At 37.2% G+C, this 23,928-nt stretch overlaps 1 protein-coding gene across 1 annotated transcript in view; it reads left to right on the forward strand.

Annotated features, from left to right (window-relative positions):
• Positions 1-1,533: 1,533 nt before the first annotated feature.
• The window catches only part of LOC122800468 (T-cell immunoglobulin and mucin domain-containing protein 4-like), a 163,743-nt gene continuing 141,348 nt past the window's right edge, over positions 1,534-23,928 (forward strand). The window contains exon 1 of the mRNA XM_044069912.1: positions 1,534-1,684. Within this exon, the coding sequence (XP_043925847.1) occupies positions 1,534-1,684 (151 nt within the window). The remainder of the gene's footprint in view (positions 1,685-23,928) is intronic.

Below are 23,928 nucleotides of genomic sequence, written 5' to 3' on the forward strand. Positions count from 1 at the left end.
AGGGTCCTTAGGAGCAGCAGAGGTATGTTTTGTCTTTTGCTTCTTTTTTAAAAAGGCGTCCACCTTATGAAATGTAGCAGACCCCAATGTCGGCCTACACTCAATAATCATAGTCAGGACTTCCTCCATCCCTCACCAGTACCTAAGGAACCCCCCCCCCTAGGCCCTTCAGTGATAATCAGTCATGCTTCCCTCTGAAATTCTGAAGCAGATGTCTGCATGACCTCTGAGAATGTGCAAGAAGCCAGATCCATGCCAGCCTCTGAACCAGTTGCGGGATGATCCTCTAGGTTTTCACCAGTCTCAAGAGAGCTATCTGGTGGCAGAGGCACAATCAAAGAATCTGGCCTGACATTTTTGGCCTTCTTCTTCGAAGATGATTGATCCTTAGACTGGGAAGTGCCTTCCATAGCGTCTTTTACTAAAAGCTTTAGACACTGGTTTTCAAGATAGATGGCTAGGGATGAAATATGAGTAAATAAGGTCTTTGGAGCAAAAGCCTGATAAACACCTAAAAAAAACAAGCACTGCTCATGACAGTCTTTATGGGGAATCTGTCTCCCACACTGGCATTTACCCTTTCTGGATGACATGAAACCACACAACAACACAAATGCTAAAAACAAAAAAAGATAAGCAAAAAAACCCCAATGGGGCACTTATCTGAAATGGCTAGGTAAACCAGCAATGACTTGAGCGATCAGACCAATGATCAAAGATGGTATTTATCTGTTGGCAAAGAAGTTCTGAGGATGATACATCCAGACGTCACCTTTATGTCTTACAGCTAGTGTGGAGGGCATACGTGTGACATATGGCGTATCCATACTGCTCAACTGTACAGATTTTCAGAGAATGTTCAGATTTTGGCCTCATATTTCTGGTTCATTTTTCATGAAATTGTAGCTTTCTGGCAAATTAGTGCAAATCATTAAATACTTGAGTTAGAAAATAATGACAGACATTTGAGTTTCAGACTTCATACCCTTCAGTAAATTCATGCTAATTCAAAACCTGTTATTCTATCAACTATCTACATTTTGTAAAAGCAATATTTAAATATTGACCAGGACAGAAATACACCCAGCTAAAAGCAGTTATAGCCTGTTATGGAGCCAGAAGAGCTGTCATCTGTGGCACCAGTTAAAAAGTCAAGGCAGAGAAAACCTAGAGAGGTCCCTACCTTAGTGGAGATTTCAGTGGGAACAGCAATCCCTTCAGCAAAGCTGAACCCAGAAATGAAGGTAATGATGAGGTAGTGAGACTCTGACCACAGAATTGAGGCCAATAGTAGATGACTACCTAGAAGGGTTTTAGGTTCACTACCAGAAGAGGGTGGGTCAAAAAATCTGGTATGGTTTTAGAAAAAAGTTTTAGGGAAAACTGGTGCTTGGGTAACACTGGTATTTATGCCAGTCGATACAGGATAAGCCGTCCACAATAGCAACTGACCCTGATTTAAATGTAGCTCAATTTTTTGCTCTTATTGCATTAGGCAACAGGGAGATAACTAGCTTTCCATGGTCCCACATCATGGCCCATGTTCTTCTGTGTTTTAAAGTCACAGCAGTTCAGGGAGGCTACATTGATGTTTTCAGTTTAATTGACACAGATGAGATTCAACAGATTACTGAATCAGATAACACAGGGTCAAAATACTTGGTGTCAGCACTGGCTGAATTAGGCAAGAAGGTGTCCTCTAAGGAGATAGTCAAAAGGTGGGATAATATGATATCAAGTTTTATGGTGTACATGGCCAGATAGGCTTGTCCTTTATTTGCATATTTTCTCTCAAGTAGGTAAGCCCAGCACAATCAAGGGGGATCTTTATGGTCTTGATATGATCAGCATTTCAGGAAATTAAAAGAAGCATCAAACTCTCTTCTGTGGGATAAATATCATCTGGCTATATGGCTTTGCGTCATGTTGGACAAACCTTCATCATCAGTTGTCTGTACCCCTATTAGTGCACAGGCCAGTGTTAGACACTGCTGGTCTTTTTACAATGGGAAATGTTAATGGCCATCCTGCAAGTTTGTCAATTCAGGTTTGCATTGCAGGAAGAAGCAAGACTGCAGCAAGTTTCTCATTTCAGGATTAAGGTCACATTTTGCCATCCAGCCCTCTATCTCTGTCAAAGGCAATGAGGCTATAGTTATGGAATTGCTTGAAAAGAAATTATAAGCAGCCAAAATCATTGGTCTGTTTGATCAACCTCCTTGGCCTACCATTAAGCTGTCCCCTATGTGATTGGTACCAAAAAAGTGGGAAGGTGATTTTTGGCTAATTCACCCAGTCTCTCACCCAACTGATCCCTTAGTCAATTATTTTATAGACAATGAATCATCTAAAGTACATAATGCTTTTCTTGGCCTGGCAGCTGAGGTAATAAAAGGCTTTGACAACCTGTGGCTCTGCAAGATGGACATTCAGTTCACTTTGCTTTTGCTTCCCATCAGAAAAGAAGGTTGCACCCTTTTAGGCTTTTGCTTTTAAGACCAATTTTTCTTTGATAGAGCAATGCCCATACATTGCTTCCTAGTCAGCTCAGTTTTTCAAATACTCAGCATGGCTCTACACTGGTGCTGGCAGCAATGGGCCCAGAACTGAAGTCTGATGATTTTCTGATTACAGGATAGGGAAAAAGGTGCAAAACTAGGCATGCAGGCATTCTTAGATTTGTGCCAAGACTTGTGGGTAACCCTGGCTCAGGTTAAGCTAGAAGGTCCCAGCCAAAGCATTACCTTTGCAGGCTTAGTGATTGATTTCCCTTCCACCTCCTTCAGGGTCCCCACTGACAAGCTGCAGCACCTCATTATTTTAATTGATAAGCTACTTGTCATCATTGCAAATGTTTAAAAAATTCATAAGAACCCCCCCCCCCCCACCATGACAGATGCTGATCCTTACCAGTTATGACTCAGTTTGTAGTTCAAAGATGTTAATTAAAAGGAGTCTATACCACTTCAGTGAAGTGACAGTTCAGCGAATGGCATTTCATCCAAAATGCCATTCATTGAAATCTGCTCTTGTGGTGGGGCTGTGCCCCCCACCCACCCCTCTAATTATATATGCCAACTCTGAGATTGGACTACAGTGGGGAAAGGACAAATGTCCCAGTTGTCACTGTACCACAATCTCAGTATGAATAGTTCAACGAAAGGAATGTTCAATGTAAGTGAACCAAAAATGCCGTTTGCTGAATTTAATTTTTGCTGAAGTAATATAGACCCAATTAAAAGAAGCATCTAGCACATTATGACCACACCTGGCAACCTTGGACTGGTTAGCCTGTTGTCTGGATCTTTTAGATATTTCAGAACACTGGCTGATTGGTTGGCAGATTAACTAAAGGTTGGAAAAACAGCAGGGGAACATTTCAAGACCCTAGGAAACCTATTGGCCACCTACTTTTGAGGCACATCATTGTGGCAGTTAATATAATTCATCTGACTACCACTCTTTTATTTGTTGGGCCACTTTATTTACTAGACTTTATGCAAGTGTGTTTAGAGTGAATGAGCTCCTTCAGTTCTTATGCTGGAAAGACTCATTTCTAACAACAAATTATGTTCTGACATGGCTAACAAAGTCCAAGACAGACCAATCCAGGTGGGGGTACAAATTTGCTGAGAAAGAGGTAGTTCCTATGTCACCTGACCAGTCCATTGGGCCTCAGTATGGTGCATGTTAGCTCATGAGGATCCTCCTTCAGGTCCTATTTTATGCCTAAAGCCCGGCTGCTATATCAATCTCTCTCTCTGTCTATGAAGTTAAATTAAAGCCCTGTTACAGCAAGCCATCCCTCCTCTAGGTTATACTTCCCACTCCTTTTGTATAGGCAGGACATAGACTTTTCACAAGACAGGCACTCAGAAAAGGTTTTGAAGAAGACTGGGAGGTGAAGATCTGACTTTTACCTCTCTTATATTAAGAAATAACCATAATAATGTCTGTTACCGAATAGACAGTTTTATGTATCTCAAGTGACTTCTTTTCACACAAAGCAGCATCCCAGGCTGTGGTCCACCCCACTGGGTTACTGTGCTTATTAGTCCAACACCTTTGATCTGTGTCTTGGTTGGTTTTCCAGATTATCCTATGTGAGTTTTGGCACCATTTATTCATTCATTGGTCTTAGACCACCACTTTTACACTGCAGCGTGGAGGCAGTGATCTTTCCAGTGTCCCTAAGAAAATACTCTGGCTAGATACTGACTGACTTTCATGCCTTAATCGTGAGGCATCCTGGACCTAATTGTTTGCTGGTCTGCTATGGTTCCAGGATTTCACTGGATGGGAGCTTGGATGAATTCAGCCATGGAAATATCCAGATTTTTGATCAACTGGCAGGTAGTCCAAGCAGTAAATTTGATTGGCTTCTGTGTCATTGAACATCAGGATTTTGGAAAAACCTGACCTGGACTTTTATGAATAAGATGACATTCACTTAAATTAATTTGTTTTTTATTTAACCTGCAGTAATTGCTAGTTATTAAACATCCATTTTCCTGATTAGACAGGTCAGACATTGCTCTACCATTCTGCATGATTTTCCATTTGTAGTGCCCATGGATTGTTCAAGCCATGAATGTAGGGACAGAACAGCAGGTATGGCATTTTGTTGTCCCCTCCTCTGGAGTTTCTCCCTTTAGTGCAGAAGCCTCTGTGTTTAGTGATAGGTAAGAAAGAGATGTATGCCAGGATGTAAAAAGGCAGGTTGGCAAGGGTGAAGTGATAAACCCTAATCTTCGTGATTGTGAGAGATGTCTGAGGGACTGGGGTATGCACCCAGTCAATAAGTTATAGGCCCGAAACAGGCTTGGGCATGCCAACAAGCCGAATGGTTTATTTAGTTATATTTATGGTTCAATGGTTAATCTATTATCTTGGTTGGTTATTACTATTTGTATGATCCAATATCTGTCATGTATTTCTTGTTAATAAATGGTCACAAGGGAAAATAGCTCATTGTCTGCAAGTGTGTGTGGGGGGTAGAGCTCTATATTCAAAAGCCTAGAGGGGAGAGGTGCAGACCATCCCTGTTGACCATATCCTTCCATGCTGACAAATATTGTACACCTTGAGAATGAAACCAGAAACTAAGCCATTTATTAAAGTCAGTCATCTTCTGTTTATGTTGTGACATCAACCTTAGAGAAGATAAAATGTTGCTCAATGCTAGGCAAATGCCAGCAAATACCATGCGCTCCATCATGTCTCTCTTCATAAAGTCTGGTAGGCACTGCTCAGGTCACTTACAACCATATACTGGTACTTGTGGTCCAATGATGACCTGAGTGAATGCATAATGTAGTGGATTCTGGCCATTAATAAGCAACTGATCTTGGCTTTCTCCTTACTCAGCCTTGTGAGAGGGACATCATAGTGTATCTGACAATGGAGTCTCCAATAACCAGAATGCTGGATTGTGTGATAACTTGCCTTATGGCTTTGAGGACCTAATTGTTTGTTGGTCTGCTATGGTTCCAGGATTTCACTGGATGGGAGCTTGGATGAATTCAGCCATGGAAATATCCAGATTTTTGATCAACTGGCAGGTAGTCCAAGCAGTAAATTTGATTGGCTTCTGTGTCATTGAACATTGAGGAAGAGGTTGCATGTGATGTGGTTGTATGTGTTGATGTCGGTATTTTGAAATAGTGCATTTGGGACTACTGAGGGCATTTGTTATGTGGACTTCATCTAGGAGGTCTTTGAAGTTTAGGAAAGTTACATTTAAGTGCCTCAGCATATGTGGGTCTATGTGTCTGCTTTGTACTGTGTGTGATGGGAGCAGTTTGTGTACTACTGACAACCTTATCAACATTAAGAGTGCTTTAAGGTGAGAGCTTTGTCTCCAGTGACATTGTGTAAATGCATCTCTCACATACCTTATCAGTTTGTTTGAAAAATTATCTGGTTGTCAGTAAACATGAGTCATTTTTTACATTGTTTCAGGATACCCATATCCACCAACATGTTAATGGGGATACTGGGGAATGTTCATACCTATGGCAACAGGCCCTTTTTTACTGATTAGACAGTTGTGGTGAGAATATAAAGCAATATCAGAAGTATGTGGTTTGCAACTCTGGGGGCAGTGCTTGTCATTGCAAACTAGTTGTCCTGTGTGTAACTAGGTATTGGTGAAATTTCAAGGATACTTTTACAGGAACAATGTTAACACAAGCTGCCTGCATCTGTACAGGGCACTGCCAATTGAGAAGAAACTAATAAAATAGACCCTTATGATTTATAGATGAAGTATCTATGGAGATATTCTGAAGGTAGTTTAGACAGAAGCTAATCAAACAGTACTTACTGAAAAGAAAGAATTAGCTTTGCCAAGAATGATAAAAAGTGGTGAATAACATAATTGGCTACTACCTGGTTACTATTACTGCTGGTCTCACCACAGCTTCATACTACTGGGAGAGAAAGCACCTTAGCTTGTTCTCACCAGAAGCAAAACAGTAGCACCAACCCCAAGATGAGATGCAGGCCAGAGGCTCTTTGTTAATCAACAGTCTTGTCCCAGGTAAGCTGCTGTAGCCCTTTTCTGGTATATGCCTTGACTGGCAACCAGACCAGTCAGGAAGACCCACTCAGACACTCACTGCTCAGTCAGAGACAGTCAGAAATCAATGCCCTTTGTTTCTATAAAGCAGAAATCTGACTTTAGTTTGACCAGCAGTCTCTAGGAAATAATGTCCCTATGCTCCCTCTCATCAGGAGTAAAACAGAAGCACTAATCCCAAGATGATTATTGAGAGCAGAATGTGGGCTCCCTAATAATCAGTGAACTTGGACCTGATGTAGATTTTAAAGGTAAAATTGAACAAATTGTTTAATATCCTAAGAGATGCAGTGTGCACTAAGAAGTTAGATATGACATTGGGAGTAACTCAAGCTTTAGCAATCTAAGGGGAGAGCCACTAAAATGGGATGGCATTTAGATCTGCTCAGCATATCATTTAAGCCTTGCTATCATCCACTTTTGTTTTCATCAGGCATTGATATAGTTCATAAGCTTACTGAGCAAGGGAGATTTGTTATACCATGCGATATGACAATAGGCACAGATGCATTCCTGTGCCATTGTTGTTAAGGCATCCCTCACTTATAAGAATGCTGGTGACTGCTTTTCAGTAACTATTGCAGTAGCAGTACTTCAAGGAAGTACTGCATTATGAGCCTACATGAGGAGTATCCCTGGAATACTGTAAACATAGGTGCATGTAAGCCAAGGCACACACATTCCATGACCCTAATACTGTAACCTATACTGCAGCACCTACACTTATATTTACGTTAAGGTACTACATTTCATAGTTGGTTCACTTGTGGTTCTGACTCTTTTTAAGGTTTAAGATGTCATGTATGTTTTGTAATACTCAAATCCTGTGATTGTTCTCAGTACCATATTAGGCATGGCGAGCTCAGGCTGTATGCCCTTGATTGTGCTTGCCTTCAAATAATTCAGAAGGTCAGGTCAGGAATTCCATTTTACGGATAATCTATGGTACATTTCCTTGATCTTTTGGAATCCATCCCAAGGGAATGTTCTTTAGGAGAAAGTTATGGAGCATAGCATGGTTATGTAGCATATCTTACAACCTGCAGAAATCAAAAACCTGAGCAAAGGCACAGGCAATTAGGCACATCTGGCAAAGAAATAAGTTCAGTTAATTAGCGTGCAATTTGCATACTAAATAACATAACTCCTCCCATTTCCTTTGGGACTGTGGTAAACTCAGCTACCAGTGGGTGTTAAGTTCTAGTGATGAGCTCTATATATTATATTTTATGGGAAGAAATGACTTTCATGTTCAGTGTATTACTAACTGGTAATTATCTTTCAAGCATATTTTTGCAGATGTGTATTTTCCAATCGACCACAGTACTCTATGCCCTCAAAAGCTACAGTCATCTGAGTTCTAAGAACATGAATTCTATTTATGACCAGCTAAGTTAACACTGAAAGGGTACACTGACTCCAGTGAAAAGTCATGATGACAATAAGATAATGGAAATATTAGTTTTGCAAGGGACGATAATAAACGATCTAACAACTCAATGAGTTTTACTTTTCAAATCTGCTTTTTCTCTTCACCCTTAATCCTACACATATTTTTTTAAAACTAGAGTTCTACCACATATTGTGACAAACTACACAGCCAAAGCATATGATATGCATAAGAAAAATGCATGATATCCGGCTAGTGGATAGACATAATGCAGGCAACTCACCCACTAAAATACACGACAGCATGTACAGTTTTAGAGAGTGCTCACCTTAAGCTGCATAGGTTCATAGGTAGTATCTATATATTTGATATAGGAGTCCATTGATGACCCTAACCCAATTTCCCAATTATCCCAAAGCACTGTGTGGTCAAATGACTTGCACACAGAAAGCAAATGGACACTAAAGGACTCAAATCCTGCACTACAGGAAACTCATTAATAATTCATAGTCTTAATCCTCTGTACTGACTGCCAGACAGAGTAAAACAATGCAGACACATGGAAAACATAATAAAACTTTACACAGGCAGTGAGGAGGGGGCAGGACTGAACTTCACCCTATAGAAATATGAGTCAGAGATCTAAGCCACTATGCTGCCCACATCTTTTCCCTAGGCCACCAGGCTTTCCCATATGTTTCATAAACTATCAAATAAATGCTATACATTTCCTGTTAGAACATGAAGTTGGAAGGAAAATGCATTCCAATGTCAGACAAAAAGCAACCAATCAGCTAACCAACCAACCAGAGTACAGTTCACCAACTGTCATCTGAGCTGCATATCTGTTGTTCCCTCTCAGTGTGCTTGCAGCCTGTAGAAAAGAAATAAATAGAGTATACAATTTAGACACACACACGCACTCGCACACACACACACACACACACACACACACACACACACACACACACACACACACACACACACACACACACACACACACACTCCAATATACAAGCATATATGAATTTTAAATCTAGATCGGTTATTTTAGTAGAGACATCAAGCAGAAACTCAACTATAGGGTGATAATGGAACTGATGGGCTGTACTTGTGTTATTCTCTTTACCCAAAATATAAAACTTTTTCCAAAATATAAATGATTTCAGATACAGGATTTTTTCTGCCATGTAACAAGGTTACATATTGTAGAAAAATAATCTAAATTTTCAGACAAAAATGGAAAAGCAACCCAAAAGGAGGAACAGTAGAGTGCAGGAGTGGTACTGCAGATCAAGTCAGTTTAAGTCAATAATAAAAGCAAAAACAAAGTCTACAAATAAGGCAGACTGATGGGGAAAAGCAATTCTATTACATACAACTAAGTTTTGTAGTTCAGCTTGTTTTTTCACAGCCTAAATTTACTATAAATCAAATGTATTATGTCCAAACTGAGAAATAATGAAAATGCCATCAGGTCAAGAATATGAAATGGGCTTTTCCATTACGTTTATCTCAAGCCAAATACTGACAGATGGAATATCATACTTCAGACTGATCATATTATGCTGTAATGAATTGCATGGACCCAATTTTAAAAGCTGAGACTGAAAATTTGATTTTAATATAGCACCTAAGCTTTATGGCATCAACTGGTGGTGGAGTTCAAAACAATGACACCTCATACTAAGTGCATCAGGACTTCTGTCTTGCTACTAATGTTAGCGTACCAGTTTCTACACTTTCCTGCTTTTTTAAATGCTAAGCAAATGTACACTTGATTTATCAAAAATTTAAAGGATAATACATGTAGATCAGCTGCTAGTAGAAATCATACCTGACTTTTAGGCCCATATACTCTTCCGTGCCCTAAATATAAGATTGCATTGGTGTTAGTTAGAGCCCCTCTAAGATTCCTGTCTGCTGCAAAAAAAAAAAAAAAAAACTCAAAATATGTGCTTCATAGGTCACCAGAAAAGCCAGATACTGAAAAATGCAATTACACTAATAATAAAAATCATAACAACACTAGCAAGTGACTGCTGCTGCCTCAGTCCTGTACAGCTCCCTCAAAGGTTCACAGCTGTAGGGATGATGTGACTGTAAGGGGAAAACTAAACTGCAAGAAATAATAATTTAAAGGGACCCCTCAGACTTTCATGACACCCTGCTGTTTTATGTTTAAAATCAGTATTTACTGACAAATACAGGACAGTTTAGAGGAATGTTAAAATAGTGATCAAGAGCTGAGTTTGCTATAAAAGAAATTATTTAAAACTTTACCTTGACAAAATTAATTTCCTTAAAGCAAATACATATATTTGATATTACTTTTAACAACAATAAATGGTAGAACTGGTGCATTATAGAAATCATGTGCTCTAAATCAATACTGTCCTTCCTTGAGGCAGACACACCCAGCACAATTTTAGGAGGAACCCCACACAGAAATAGGGAGAACATGCACATTACACACAGACAGTTACTAGAGGTCAGGATCAAACACTTGACTTTAAGTCTGTGAGATAAAGGTCTTTAGTATTATGTCACTGTGTCTAGAAATCATGAATAAGGACAACAAAGACTAAGCTGAAGAACTATAAGGTGAATGGAGCAAAACGCAGAAGTTGAAGAAAATAGTTAGGGCCATAACACCTCAGGAAGGAAAGGAGCTAGGAAGCAGAAGAAGAATGGCAGTGTCTCATAGCAGCATGTGTGAAGACAACAGAACAGATTTACAGATGAGCCACGTGTGGAAATAAGGTACATGAAGACCACCAGTAGTGGAATGTGGAAGTTCAGGAAGCTGTCAAAACAGCAGGAATAAGTGGTGGATAGAAAAGATTGACCAGGCTAAGGCAGAATATTGGTTGGCTGACAAAGGAACTAAAAGAGCAGTTGCAGTAGCAAAGAATAAGGTGACAGAGAACTTGTGCCAGCTTTTGGAAAGTGACATGGAAGATAACATAAAAAAAATGATCTATAAGACTACAAACAAATAAGACAAAGAAGATAGTAGGTACAATTCATAAGGGATCCTAGCAACCAAGCAGCAATCTGCTCACAGTCCAGTGGTTATCAAGGACAAATATTAATATTTCAGGAAGTTTTTTTGTGTTGAAAATGCCCTTCTTACATTTCTTATTACTGTATTTTCTCACCTAGACTAAAACTTCATATCCATTTCCATATTCCTGAACCTCAATATAGCTTTCAGTGCTATTTTCAACAAGGTGCTAGCATGTCCTCAACAGGTTAATTAGTTACCATTCCAACAGATGACAAGCTGTCATCTGGAAATATTTCCAGTCTTCCTTTATAGCCAATATGCTAGGTATTCCCCAGGACTCATGTTTTAGTCCCCTTTTATTCAATATCTTCATAAATGATCTGCACAAAGTTGTTGACACTTGAACATGATACAATAGGTAGACAACTACACACAAAAAATACATAACAGTTTTTAGTTCAAACTTAAACTACTTTCAGAAAAATTAAGGATTGGCTGCAGCATTCAAACTAATACAGAGCACATGAAACAAACTTGATACTTATCAGCAAAACAACACTGCATACCTATCATCTGGGACTGTCATTTCTAACATCTGTCATAATCAACAAACATCTGAAATTTGTGTAACACACTAATTACGTTGTTGTCAAAAACCAATAAAAAATAGAGATGTTATACAAAATTAAACCATTCTTTATTTCACAAGCACAACTATAAACAACCTAATTTGTTTTACTCCCTGTCCTGCTGTATGTAGTGCTATATTTAACAAACCCATTATATTATATCAACAAATTTAAAAGAACATACAACAAAATTGCAAACTTTACTAACAATCTTCCTAACAAGACATCATAGTTTAGCACTCTAACAACTACCATGACTAGAACTGAGTCATATTCTGAACTATTCACATCTAAAAATTATGTTCTATGTATGGGGTTGCCAACTTTCCATGACAAAAATTCTGGACATGTATGTGAAAGCAAAATGTGTTTAATTTTGATACCCCCATTCCAGTGTCCCATTATTTGGCTATTTCTCCCCAGATGCCATCAACACTGTTCAAAACTCTCAGTGTGCATACTGTCTTCTGCTTTGTTTCTACAATGATAACAGATATTTGGATTTATTTTAAAACTTTTATTTCAAAATGTATAGTACAAACCAGATACATATTTGCTAAACAAAGCAATACAGGGTCACAGTGAAAACAGACTTGGCATTAAAACCTCTCTGCCTTTGAAACTCACATTCACTGAAACAGCACTGAAATCCACATTCAAAGAAAATGCATCTGATCAGTCAGTGGTGGGTTAAGTTTACCTTTGGGTTGTTTTCATATCATAGGCCCCTTGCACACATTTTAAGAACCATGCAGATATTCTTTGATTCACCTTCCTGATTGTATTAAATTATAATATATAAGAATTAAATTATATCCTTTGCATAATACAGCACCATTTGTTAGAGCATGTTTTAAATTCACAGCTTTGAACATTTTTCCAGTAAACAATGAAACAAAACATATGGACCAATAATAACAAAACTGCCTGATTCAGAACATTTCAACCTTAAAAGACCACTCAAACTTCTAACATTGCAATCCACCAGCATCAGTGAATATGCACAATCTCTGCAGAAGTAAAAGTCATCTGTATAATTCTACATTAAAGAGATCTGTAACTAATGAAAAGGTTGCTGCTAGCAAACAACTTTGTATTTCAGTGATTCATCTACAAATTCAGTGTCTGCTGCTCTTGAAGAATAAATTGCCTATTTACATTAAAAAATGGTAAGCTGGTAATCATCTTTTTTTTCCTCAAATATTTTTTTTATTTTCAAATAAATTGACATTTACATAATATTTTTAAGTATCATTTTAAACAACTATATACAATATTTACAATAGCCTGACTTTCAATTATATACACCATATGTTATAAAGTATATAATCAACAGATCAGTTATCAGAGATACAATATTGATTATTGCAGTGTGTCCAACAAAGATATAACTTTCTTCCAATAATTATTTACCAATGGCCTGGGATAGATTCATAGTTCTTTGATTTTTATTTCCATCGATGCAGTTGTCTTCAGTAAAGTGTAGAATTCTTTCAAGGTTGGAGGTATATTTGAATTCCACCTTTGCAAGTCTAATGATTCAGATTACCACCCTCTGACTTTGTTTTTGTACCAGCTAAGGGTCTTACCAAATAAATATGCTTTTAATGAGTCCCAAACCATGACTCTATTGATTTCTGTTGTATTATTAATTTCAAGAAATAATTGTAGTTCTGACAACATCCAGGGTCTGAATTCTTTAATTTGTGTGATATATGATGGAATTATAGTTGAGAGGATTAAAGGTTTAAACTCTATTTGGAGCTTCATTATCAGAGAGTCATGATCTAAGAAGGGGCAAGGAACTATGGAGAAGTTGAGGATTTTTGTTTGTAAATCTTGAACTACGAATAATGTGTCTATTCTGGTTTGTGTTCCAAATCTATGGTCTTTATGGGAAAATAATAAGGATGTATCATCTTTTACTTTAAAAGCGTCTATTAAATGAAATGAATCAATCCATCTTTTTAAGGATTTTGAAATAGTTGCTATGCGAAAAGACTTCTTGGTGGTTTCAGAAGCTTCTAAGCTACAATTAAAGTCTCCTCCCAGTATAAGATTTCCTTTATAATTATTGGAAATAAAATCTAGGTGTTTTTTAACCATTCCTGCTCCAATTCCTGGGAACCAATATAGATTAGCTAAGGTCCATATTCTGTTATTAAATTTAATTATAACAAATGCTAGTAGACCTTCTTTGTCTTCATATTTATAAATAACTTTTGGAGTGATTATGTTTTTCTTCCAGAGAATTGATACCCCTTTTGTCTTTGTTCTATAGGAGGATTGAGCTAAGACTGTATAGTCCTTAAGGTTCCAAATAAAGCTATCATTAGTCTTAAAAAGCATTTCCTGGAGAAATGCTGCTTGTGTCTTATTTAGATTTAAATATTTTAGTAAGTTTGATCTTTTATTTGCATTATTTAAGCCATTAGTATTTAATGATAAGAATGTTAAATCCATTTCAAGTTATTGTTGGAAGAAACTTTTTGCTTCTTTTTTTTATTTTGATTATAGTAGTTATACCATATTCTCTGATAACATTAAATGTTATCTTTATGTGTGTAAATTTGGGAGTGTAATTTAATGTTCTTTCTTCTTTAAATATAAGTAGGGTAAAATTCTGGTCAGGCTTTAAAAAAGAACTTCTATAAAACATTAATTCTAAAGTATCAAATACAAGTAAATATGAATTTGCTATTAAACATGGAATGAAAACCATTCCTAATCCAATAGATGAGGATAGATCTATTGGATTATGTGAAGATTAAAAATGGCTAGAGGTAAAAACAAGGTGCAGAAAATATATATAAAGCGAAAACAGAAAAACTGCACCAAGTTAACACACAAAATACTATGTTTATTCAAACCAAAAACAAAAAAAGAAGAAAAGGTAAGCGCTTCCACAACTGCTGTTGCTTCATCAGACACTACTATAAAATAACAAGCAGCTTAAATAGGTGCATTCAATTAGCTGATAAAAACAGTCACATGATGCTATACAAAGACAGATAAAAGGTATAGTGAACTGCAAATGGGGAAAGAAATACATTACACTAAGTAATCACTAAAACCTAATAATAAAATCACAAGCAAGTTAAAAAACAATATCATAAAAATATATAGCAATAAATACATACATATATATATATATATATATATATATATATATAAATACAAACTAAAAACAAACTTAATGTTAATGTTTAAGCTGTCTAGCTTTTAGAAAAGGTTTCAGGGAAGTGGTACCATTAAGACCAGGGTATTTCTCTGCATTAAGTCTAAGGATCCATTTTTGTTCATAGCTCTCTGTAGTATTCTCAATGTCCCCCACCTCGTATACTACTAGGTATATTTTGAATAACAAAAAACCTAAAGGTATGGGAACTATCAGTATGCATTACATGATTAGCTAAAGTATTAGTTTCCTTACAAATATTAATAACTCTGATGTGTTCCAATATTCTGTCTTTCAACATGCTATTAATTTTCCCTATATAATATACAGGGTATTTTTGACAGAAAGAAAAGTACACTACATCTGTAGTCCTGCAATCTGAATACTGAATGTCATTTTGGATACATTAAATGCAACAGAGGAGTATACACTAAATAAGACAACAACAAATAGATTATTACTAAAATAATTTGAATAAAAGGACTCTATAGGAGACAATGAGTGATTACCAATGAAATATGAATTTACTGTAAGTGTACTGTCTTCCTTTACTTTCCCAGGCTTCAGCTCACCAACTTCAACTTAAAGTTATGAAAAGACATGGCTTATAAGTGGTATCCTGACTCTGAGTAGAGGTGTCCTACATTCTAGTGTGCAGTGCTTTTCCATATTTATAGATTTACAAAGCAAAGTCTAAAATTGAACTATGATCACCCTGACAATTCCCTTCCTGCATAGGGCACCTCCTGCTTCCAGAATGGGTAATCACATCAGATCTAGAATGAATGTGAAGGTACCTATATGGTAATCAAGTCTTACCTTAGGTAAGTATTAATCAAATAGTAGTTAGAGCATCTTAGAGAGTTCTCGGGGTAGTTGAAAAACTCTTAAGCCTCTCCTCCCTTGACCAAAAACAAAGATTTCCCTTCCCTTTCTTTCCCATGTTTTAAATCAGTACTAATAAAAGAAATTCAGCAAACATAGGTAAACAGAAATAACATTCAATAGTCCATCTTGTACATGACTTGCAATCCATTAAACAAGTCAGTGGCTAACATCACTTTAGTAAACATTATAAAGACAAATTAGAAATAATTTACTAGCTTTTTATATTTTCTGATAAAGCAAAAAGTTAACAATAAGCTATTTTAACTAAAAGTATAAAGCATTTAAATGTGTCCTTGCATGTATACATTTCTACTTATATTGTAGTGTCAACAGCTGTCTTTGAAATCTGTACAGTACTTCACTTCTTCAAATCATTCCTTTTTCAATTCAGGTTTTGTTTTGTCAAAACGGCAACAACATTTCAAGGGCACAATTAATATTTAGACTGATGTTTCAAATAAATAATTGTCACTTACCAAATGAGTTAGTTTAGAATGTATGGTTAGTGCAAATATAGCATGTTGCAAAAATAATATGTATTTTTTAATGTGCTCTAGAGCCTGTCATATGCAAGTGACATATATAATGTAGCATATATAGTGCAGATAGCTTATGGATTCAGGTTGTTAAAGTAAGTTATGCTTATTAATCAGACAGATTCATTTAAATTCACAAGTAATTTGGGGTCATTTCAGTTGAGTTTTCAGGAATGTGTAGTCCAATGTGAGTAATTGAGTCCACTTTTCCTCATAAACATATGTCACAATTCATTAAACTAAGCAGAGTTTAACATCTCTATTAATCATTATAAAGACAAAGAATAGTAATTTCCTAGCTCCTCAAACTTTCTGATATCGCAAAATGTTGACAGTAAGCTATTTTGACTGGAAGACTAAAACTTTTCAATACTTCCTTGTGAATATATATTTTTACTTTTACTGTAGTGGCAAGAACTGTCTTTGAAATCTATGCATTACTTCACTTCTTTCAAGTCGTTCATTTTACAGTTCAGATTATATTTTGTCAAAATGTCAATAGCATTTCAAGGGCACATTTAATATTTAAACTGATATTTTTAATGAATAGCTATCAGTTACCAAGTGAGTTTGTACAGAGTGTGAGGTAACTGCAAAGATAACATGTTGCAAAAAGTAATATATATCTTTTCATATGCTCTAGAGACTGACAATTTCAAGTAACATATAAAATGACACTTTTACAGTGCAGACAGCTTGTGAAATCAGCATGTTAAACTGAGTAATACTTTTTAATCAAGCAGCTACATTTAAGTGCACATGTAGTTTGGGACCATTTCAGTTGTGCTTCGAGGAATATGTAATCCTATGAGAAAAAAATCATAAAATATTTACAAATAGTCCTATTATGTATTTATTTTACCTTGCTTAGGTTGGTTTTCATGTTAATAACTAAACAACATTACTTTTTCTTATTATTTGTTATCTGTGAGGCTAAATGCACTTCACAGGTTCACAGTGTCCTTAGAAACTGTAGCAATTGTTTACTGTTGCTATGGCAATGCAAATAGAATGTGAAGAAAGCTTCACTTCTCTTAACCAACAGTACATTTTTCCCTCCTTTTTTTATGTATTCGTTAATACTTAAAGGAAATAATTCAAAGTACATATGTACATGAATGGAACATTTCAGAGTTAATCACAAACATGTCCCCAATCCCAGTAAGCATAACAGTGACTATCATTAATCTAATAAATATTGTAATAACAATTAATTAACTTCACTATTCCAATTAGTTTACCTTAATACTAGATTATTTTAAACTATTATTTATCTATGTATAGATAGTGAGTTATTAAATATATATATATAGACTATATTAGTATAGTAAATAGGAGAAAATTTAGAAAGGGAGACAAGATGCAGTTAAAATAAATAATGAGAAAAGAAAGAGAGAGAAAGAAAAGAGAAAATTAAGATAAAATACACATATACTATGTATGTTGATTTAAAGTATAAATATTTTATGTGCTATATAACCCTCCTTCTGTAAAAGAAAAGTACCCTGTTTTACATACCTGAGGTAATGTGAAAACTCTCATGAGTCATCTATTTAAAAAAAATAAAATAAAGATTCCAGTAGTTAGTTACCTTTGTTTTAAAATTCCAAGCAGTAAAATTGGTCCTTTAAAGTAATGTTAAAATGATTCATATCATAGTAGATGCTTTGTGAGAGTTGGCTGTAACAGTATCAGTCTTTTGCTTCTTCTTTTTGACATCTGTCCAGATGTTTGTTTCTTTTGTTCTCTTGAGAGAAGGTGACATCCAATCGATATCTTCTGGTAAAGTAATCACATTATTAGTTTTAATAAATGAAGAGACTTCCTCTAAGTCAATAAAAGTCCTCATCTCATTGGCATGCAGTATTCTTATCTTAGCTGGATATGCAAGTTTTGCCTTGATGTTATTTTCTTTCAGAAACTTTATCATTGGCCACACTTTTTTCCTTTGTTCCATTATTCTAGATGAATAGTCGTTATCAAATCTTATCAGGCTCTGTTTATATTTTAGAGGTGCCTTCCTCCAAGCAGATCTTAAAATCAGCTCCTTGTCCAAGTATGAAAGAAATTTGATAATTATTGACCTAGGAGGAGAGTTTGAGTTAGTGGCAGGTTTCCCAAGAGTGCTGTGTGCGCTTTCAATACCAAAGGAAAGTCCTTCTTTTAAATTTAAAAAGTCATGGATCCAGCTTGATAAAAAGGAAATAATATCCTCACCTTCTGTGTTTTCAGGTAATCCGAAAATCCTGATGTTATTTCTCCTCTCCCTATTTTCCAAATTGTCTACTTTATTAACCAAGTGTTTTGTTTAAGAAACAGTTCTTTCTGTGTTTCCACTTCCTTAAGTCTGCTTTCTAAGTCATTTAGAGAAACCTCTATTCCTGTTATCCTTGTCTGGTGTTGTTTTAGCATTTCCTTGAGGGTGTCAGCCTGTTTTTGACTGCTTGTTTTAAGATTTTCTAGTTTATCTTTAAAATCATCCATCTTCAAAGACAACTCCTGCAGGGTAGATGCCATCTGTTGTAGTTCCTTCTTTAAGGCAGCATCCTGATGAGAATTCTTTGAGTTGCTCATTTTAACAAGTGAATATATCTCCAAGCTTTTTGACAGGAAATTATTTGTAAAACTTCACCAAAGTTTCTAATTATGTAAATTCTTTATCTATAAAATTTTATACTTTGAAGAAAAAAAGGAATATTTTCCTGTCTTATTTAACCAGTTATATGGAGCTCTAAAATACTAATGTTTTCAGTTAGTCATTCATCACTGATAATCATCTTGACCTAAACAGTATTAAAGAACAAAAAAAAAAGTTGACAAAGAGCTATTTTCTAAAACACCTTTCAGAATATCAGTGCACATAGTATGAGAAGACCCAGTTTGATATTTTCTTGCACACAGTGCTTTTTGTTTTCTCTCATATACAAACACACACTTTATCCAGTAAATGACAGAAATGAAACCCAAACCAGGAAAATAAACTGTTGTTTTGTTATATGCCAGACAAAAGAAGACTGTTAGCTAATGAACCAAGGGACATCAGGCATGATACTCATGAAGAAAAGTCTGGAAAATGTTCAGAAAACATTACTGTTAATGGCGTTTAACACATCTGCCTATCAACACATACTGTGTGATCCTTTAAACCTGCAGATATTTCAGAATATGTACCTGTGAAAACAATAGGTGTAATAAAATAAAATCAAAAATGACAAACATTTTCAGAATCTTAGAATTACTACCAGTCTGCTGCAAGCCAACTGGAATGTTAATGCAAGCCTGACATTTAATTGCTAACCACGAAACAAAAACAAGTGTTTAAGTGCCATCTAAAACAAAAGTAAAAAAAAAATCATACTATCTTTTATACATTTAAATAAAGTATACATAAATATAAGGTTAAACCCAGCAGCACTGATTTTCTGACATATCTGAAATGTAGCTGGAATAGGGCATAAAACAATGGTGTATAACAGGCAAGCACATACCATTCAATTATCTCTGTATCACATCAGCAGTATGCAAATCATGAGCATTGCAGATTAATTTATAGTGCAGTGTTCCTTACACAAACAGCAAAAAGGTGTGGCACTACAAATTTTCAGGTTTGCACTGCAAGTCTGAGGAAATAAGTGCTTTTTTTGAAATTCTGAAATTGTAAGTGTGAGCAGAAGGATTTTTACCTCAGAGTTCGTATATGTAAGTAACAGAGGTATGGGGGTGCACCTCCTGCACAAAATGTTTTTAATACGTAACAGTGAATTTTTGTACTGCACTGTTATTTTCACAGAAGTGTACTTAAAATATTGACAGTCTCAATGCTTTTCAACGTGTGCAGAGCATTAGCACACTACATCCTTGACAGATTTGGGTTGTAAACTGTTAGAGGTTTTGTAGGCTAAAATGGCCAAAGAGTTTCTCCAAGGGTGATACACAAGAACAATGCAGGCTTTATGAGAGGCATATAAATACATTTACACACCCCTCACTCATCAAATAAATGTTTTTAGGGGTCTCATATCACTGATAGCAGTGGCGATTGGTAGTATATTTTTTTCAGATTGCCATCAACTTTCAGCTTTATGGTAGTGAAGAGGGCCTGCCTTAACATTTGGGGTCCTCCGCTGGTATTAACCATAAGAAGCTATTGAAGGTACCAGTCCCAAATGCAGTTCCCTTTTCTCAGGCTTCATTATTTTAGGCTATAGTAACCTTAGCTCACAAATGCATTCAACACACACACACACACACACACACACACACACACACACACACACACACACACACACACACACACACACACACACACACACCTACCTCTCTCATTTGTCCGACCATTCGTGATGGTCCACTGAAGTCCAAACTGGAGAGGGAAGACTGAAATTCAAATTCCACATGCCATGCGGAAGATGAAGATGTCACATAAAGAATGAGAATCTCGGCTTCTGTGTCTGTGCGACAGTGACTAGATGCAAAGGGCATTCTTAAAGAAGAACACCTTTAAAAAAAAGGTAATTTGTTTTTAATTGAAAGAAAAGATTTTATTTTTTCTGGGCAAGTAAAGGCAGTCTCTGTTTTCTAGACAGTGTCCCTTATTTTCGGACAGTCCAGAAGAATTCTGGATGGTTAGCAACCCTATCTATGTAATAAACTGCCAAAATAAAGAGCATTCAATTAACAACTTAATAATACAATACATTCTAAGGACAGAACTTAAATTTCTGGAAATAAAACATCTTGAAGTCTTCAAATCTAATAATCACTTTGGCAGGTGCTTTTGAAGAGTTCACATTGTAAACCCCTGTCACTAGCTCTCACCTGAATTCACAACTGAAATTAACTTTGACATTTTTCAGTCTAACAAGGAATTATCTAACTTCTGCACAGAACTATGACTGTGTTAAAATATGAATACAAGTTCTCTTGTTTTTGATTTACATGTTCTTCTTCTATTCACTTCATTTCTAAACACTAGTTTCGCAACTTTCTTCAGTCTGCTTTTTCAACTTTAATATCTACCATTATACCTCCTTTTCCCCATTTCCTCTACTTGCATCACTATCTGCCCTCCCCATCACCTCTTCTTCCTCTCACCTCTCTTAGGTTCATAGGTATGTACTAGGCTAATGGCTCTGGAGCCTTTACAAGCCTAGCCAAAAAAAATTGCCCTTGCACCATGCCTCCCGATGTTAGTTCACAGTGCCTCTATCCAGTAGGGCAACTGGAGTGATCCCTGGGGTGAACTTTCTGTTACCCATCCACTCGTCGAGATTTCTCTTGAAGAGGGTCAGCAAGGTGCTCTGCTTGACATGAATGGGAAGCTTATTCCAGAGTATGGGCAGTCTTTGGGAGATGAACCTGTCCCTCCAGCATGATCTGTTGATTGTGATAATGAGGTTGTGATCTCTGGAGTGTGTGGTGTGGGGGGATTGGGATTTCTTTAGGTGTAGCATTTCAAGTAGGGCTGAGTCAGACATGGCTTTCTAAGTCAAGCAGAGATCATCTCTAAGTAGACGATAAAAGACTGAGAACAGCTGAAGTTTCTTAAGCCTGTCCATGTAAGGCATGTTTAAGGCCTAGGATCCTTTTTGTGAGGTACTTTTGTGGCCTCTCCAGCTGTTGTAGGTGTCTGGTCAGGCACATGCCAAACTGGGAGTTATACTTGATCATTGGTCTAATGAGGGACGAGTACAGAGGGATAATGACCTCTTTCTTCCTGGATGCGAAACCTTTGGTTATAAGATTTGCCACATAGAAGGACTTTCTGACCACAGTGGCAATGTGGTGGTTGAAAGTGAGGTGACTGTTTACCTTTGTTTCCAGATCTCTTTTGGCCCTTCAGTGTTCAGTGGACTCCCATCGATGTGGTAATTTGTGGGAAATGAGTTTTTTTCCAAAGGGAAAGATAACACAGTTTTTGGCATTAAGCTTAAGGCCGTGATTCTGACACCAGTCATTGGTCTCAGAGATGCCCTTTTGTAGGATGTCTGCATCACTTGTGGAGTTGATAATGACTCCTAGCTTGCAGTCATCAGCGAACTTGGTCAGCCACAGTCCCTCTGTGTTGACCTGGACTTCTGAGAAGTAGATGCCAAACAAGAGAGGGCCTAGGACCAAGCCCTGTGGGACTCCACTCATGACTGGTCGACAGTCTGACTTGGAATCTGTAGCTTTCACTCTATCGGTCCTGTCTGTGAGCCAGTTTGCAGCCCACCTAGTGATATAAGGATTGATACCTAGTTTGGTGAGTTTATCAATGATACCTGAGTGGCGAATGGTATTAAAGGCCTTGGCCAGGTTGAGGTAGGCTGTATGCACTGCCTTATCCTCATCCACAGCCTTGGTGACTGCCTCAAAGAAGTCAACCAGGTTCAGCAGGCAGGATCTCCCCTTGACAAAGCCAAACTGTGTGGGGTCAAGAGTTTGGAGATTGCCTATACCTTTGTTAAACAGGTCCATGATGATGTGCTCCATAGCTTTGCATACCAGACTCGTCAGGCTAATGGGGCGATAGTTCCCAGGGTCTGTAGTTGCTCCCCCTTTATGGAGAGGGGTAACTGTAGCAGTGTGCCATTCATTAGGGACAAAGGCTGAGGTAAGGCTGTGATTGAACAGGGCATATAGGTGTGGTGCCAGTTCGTTTTGTAGCTCATGGAGGATGCAGCCAGGGATATTATCAGGTCCCATGGACATTGTATTCTTGGCTTTGGACAATGCAGCTTTTACCTGTGCCACAGAATTGGTGGGTACCAGGCTTTCGTCTGGTATTGTGATAGGGCCTTTGGAGGGGAGAGAGGGGTAAAGTTGGGACTGAATCTGTTGGCCAGTATGTTGGCTATATCTGTTGGCTCAGTAAAGGAGGTACTAATGTGCAATAGCTCAGTGTAGATCTGGGTATTGCCTTAGAGGTTCTTGATAGAGCTATCAAAGGCTTTGTGGTTGTTTTTGGTGTCAGCCTCAATTCTGCCATCATAGCTGCTTTACAGGATTTGATAAGGGATCACAAGTTTTTGTTGAGTCTGATAATGGAGTTTTTCCAGTCTTGTGACTTCATTATTTTTCTGCAACAGTTTCTTCCTTCTGTTGTAGAGTTTATTGATGGCTGGGGACCAGATTGGCTTCCTGTTTTTGGAGGAGAGTGTCTTGGTTCTATTTGGTATGGCAAGATCCATGCATTTGTGTACATGCTCGCACAGTGCATAGGTGTATGATTCAGCAGTCATGCAGCTATTTTCCATTGGCATGGGTGCCGAAAAGTTAGCCACCTGTGTTTTTAGAAACCCAAAGTCAGCTTTGAATAAATTTTTCAGGGTAGTCACCTTAGCAGGGGTGTAGGTGAGATGGAGATTTCCATGGTGATCAGTTTGTGGTCAAATTTAACCAGGGAGGAGTTGACTATAGGTGTGGACAATGGTCTCCCATGCTGGTGATAACCAGGTTGAGGATGTTGCTTCCTCTAGTGGGGGTTAGAATGAGCTGGTCCAGGGTATTGGAAATGATAAATTCCAGGAAGCATTGGGCCTATACATTGGTACTTGAATAGTTTTCCCAGTTGATGGAAGTGTAGTTGAAGTCACCCAGTATGAGAGTATTGGGTTGGACCTTGATAGATTCCAGGGTGCTTAGGAACTTGGAGTGAGAGTCTAGGGACATGGTTGGGGTTCTATAGCAGGTTATGACTTGTATCACTGTCTTACTTAGTGTTAGGTGCAACTGA

This window comes from Protopterus annectens, chromosome 4.part0 (genome assembly GCF_019279795.1).
Source record: "Protopterus annectens isolate FY-2018-M chromosome 4.part0, PAN1.0, whole genome shotgun sequence".
Lineage (NCBI taxonomy): Eukaryota > Metazoa > Chordata > Ceratodontiformes > Protopteridae > Protopterus > Protopterus annectens.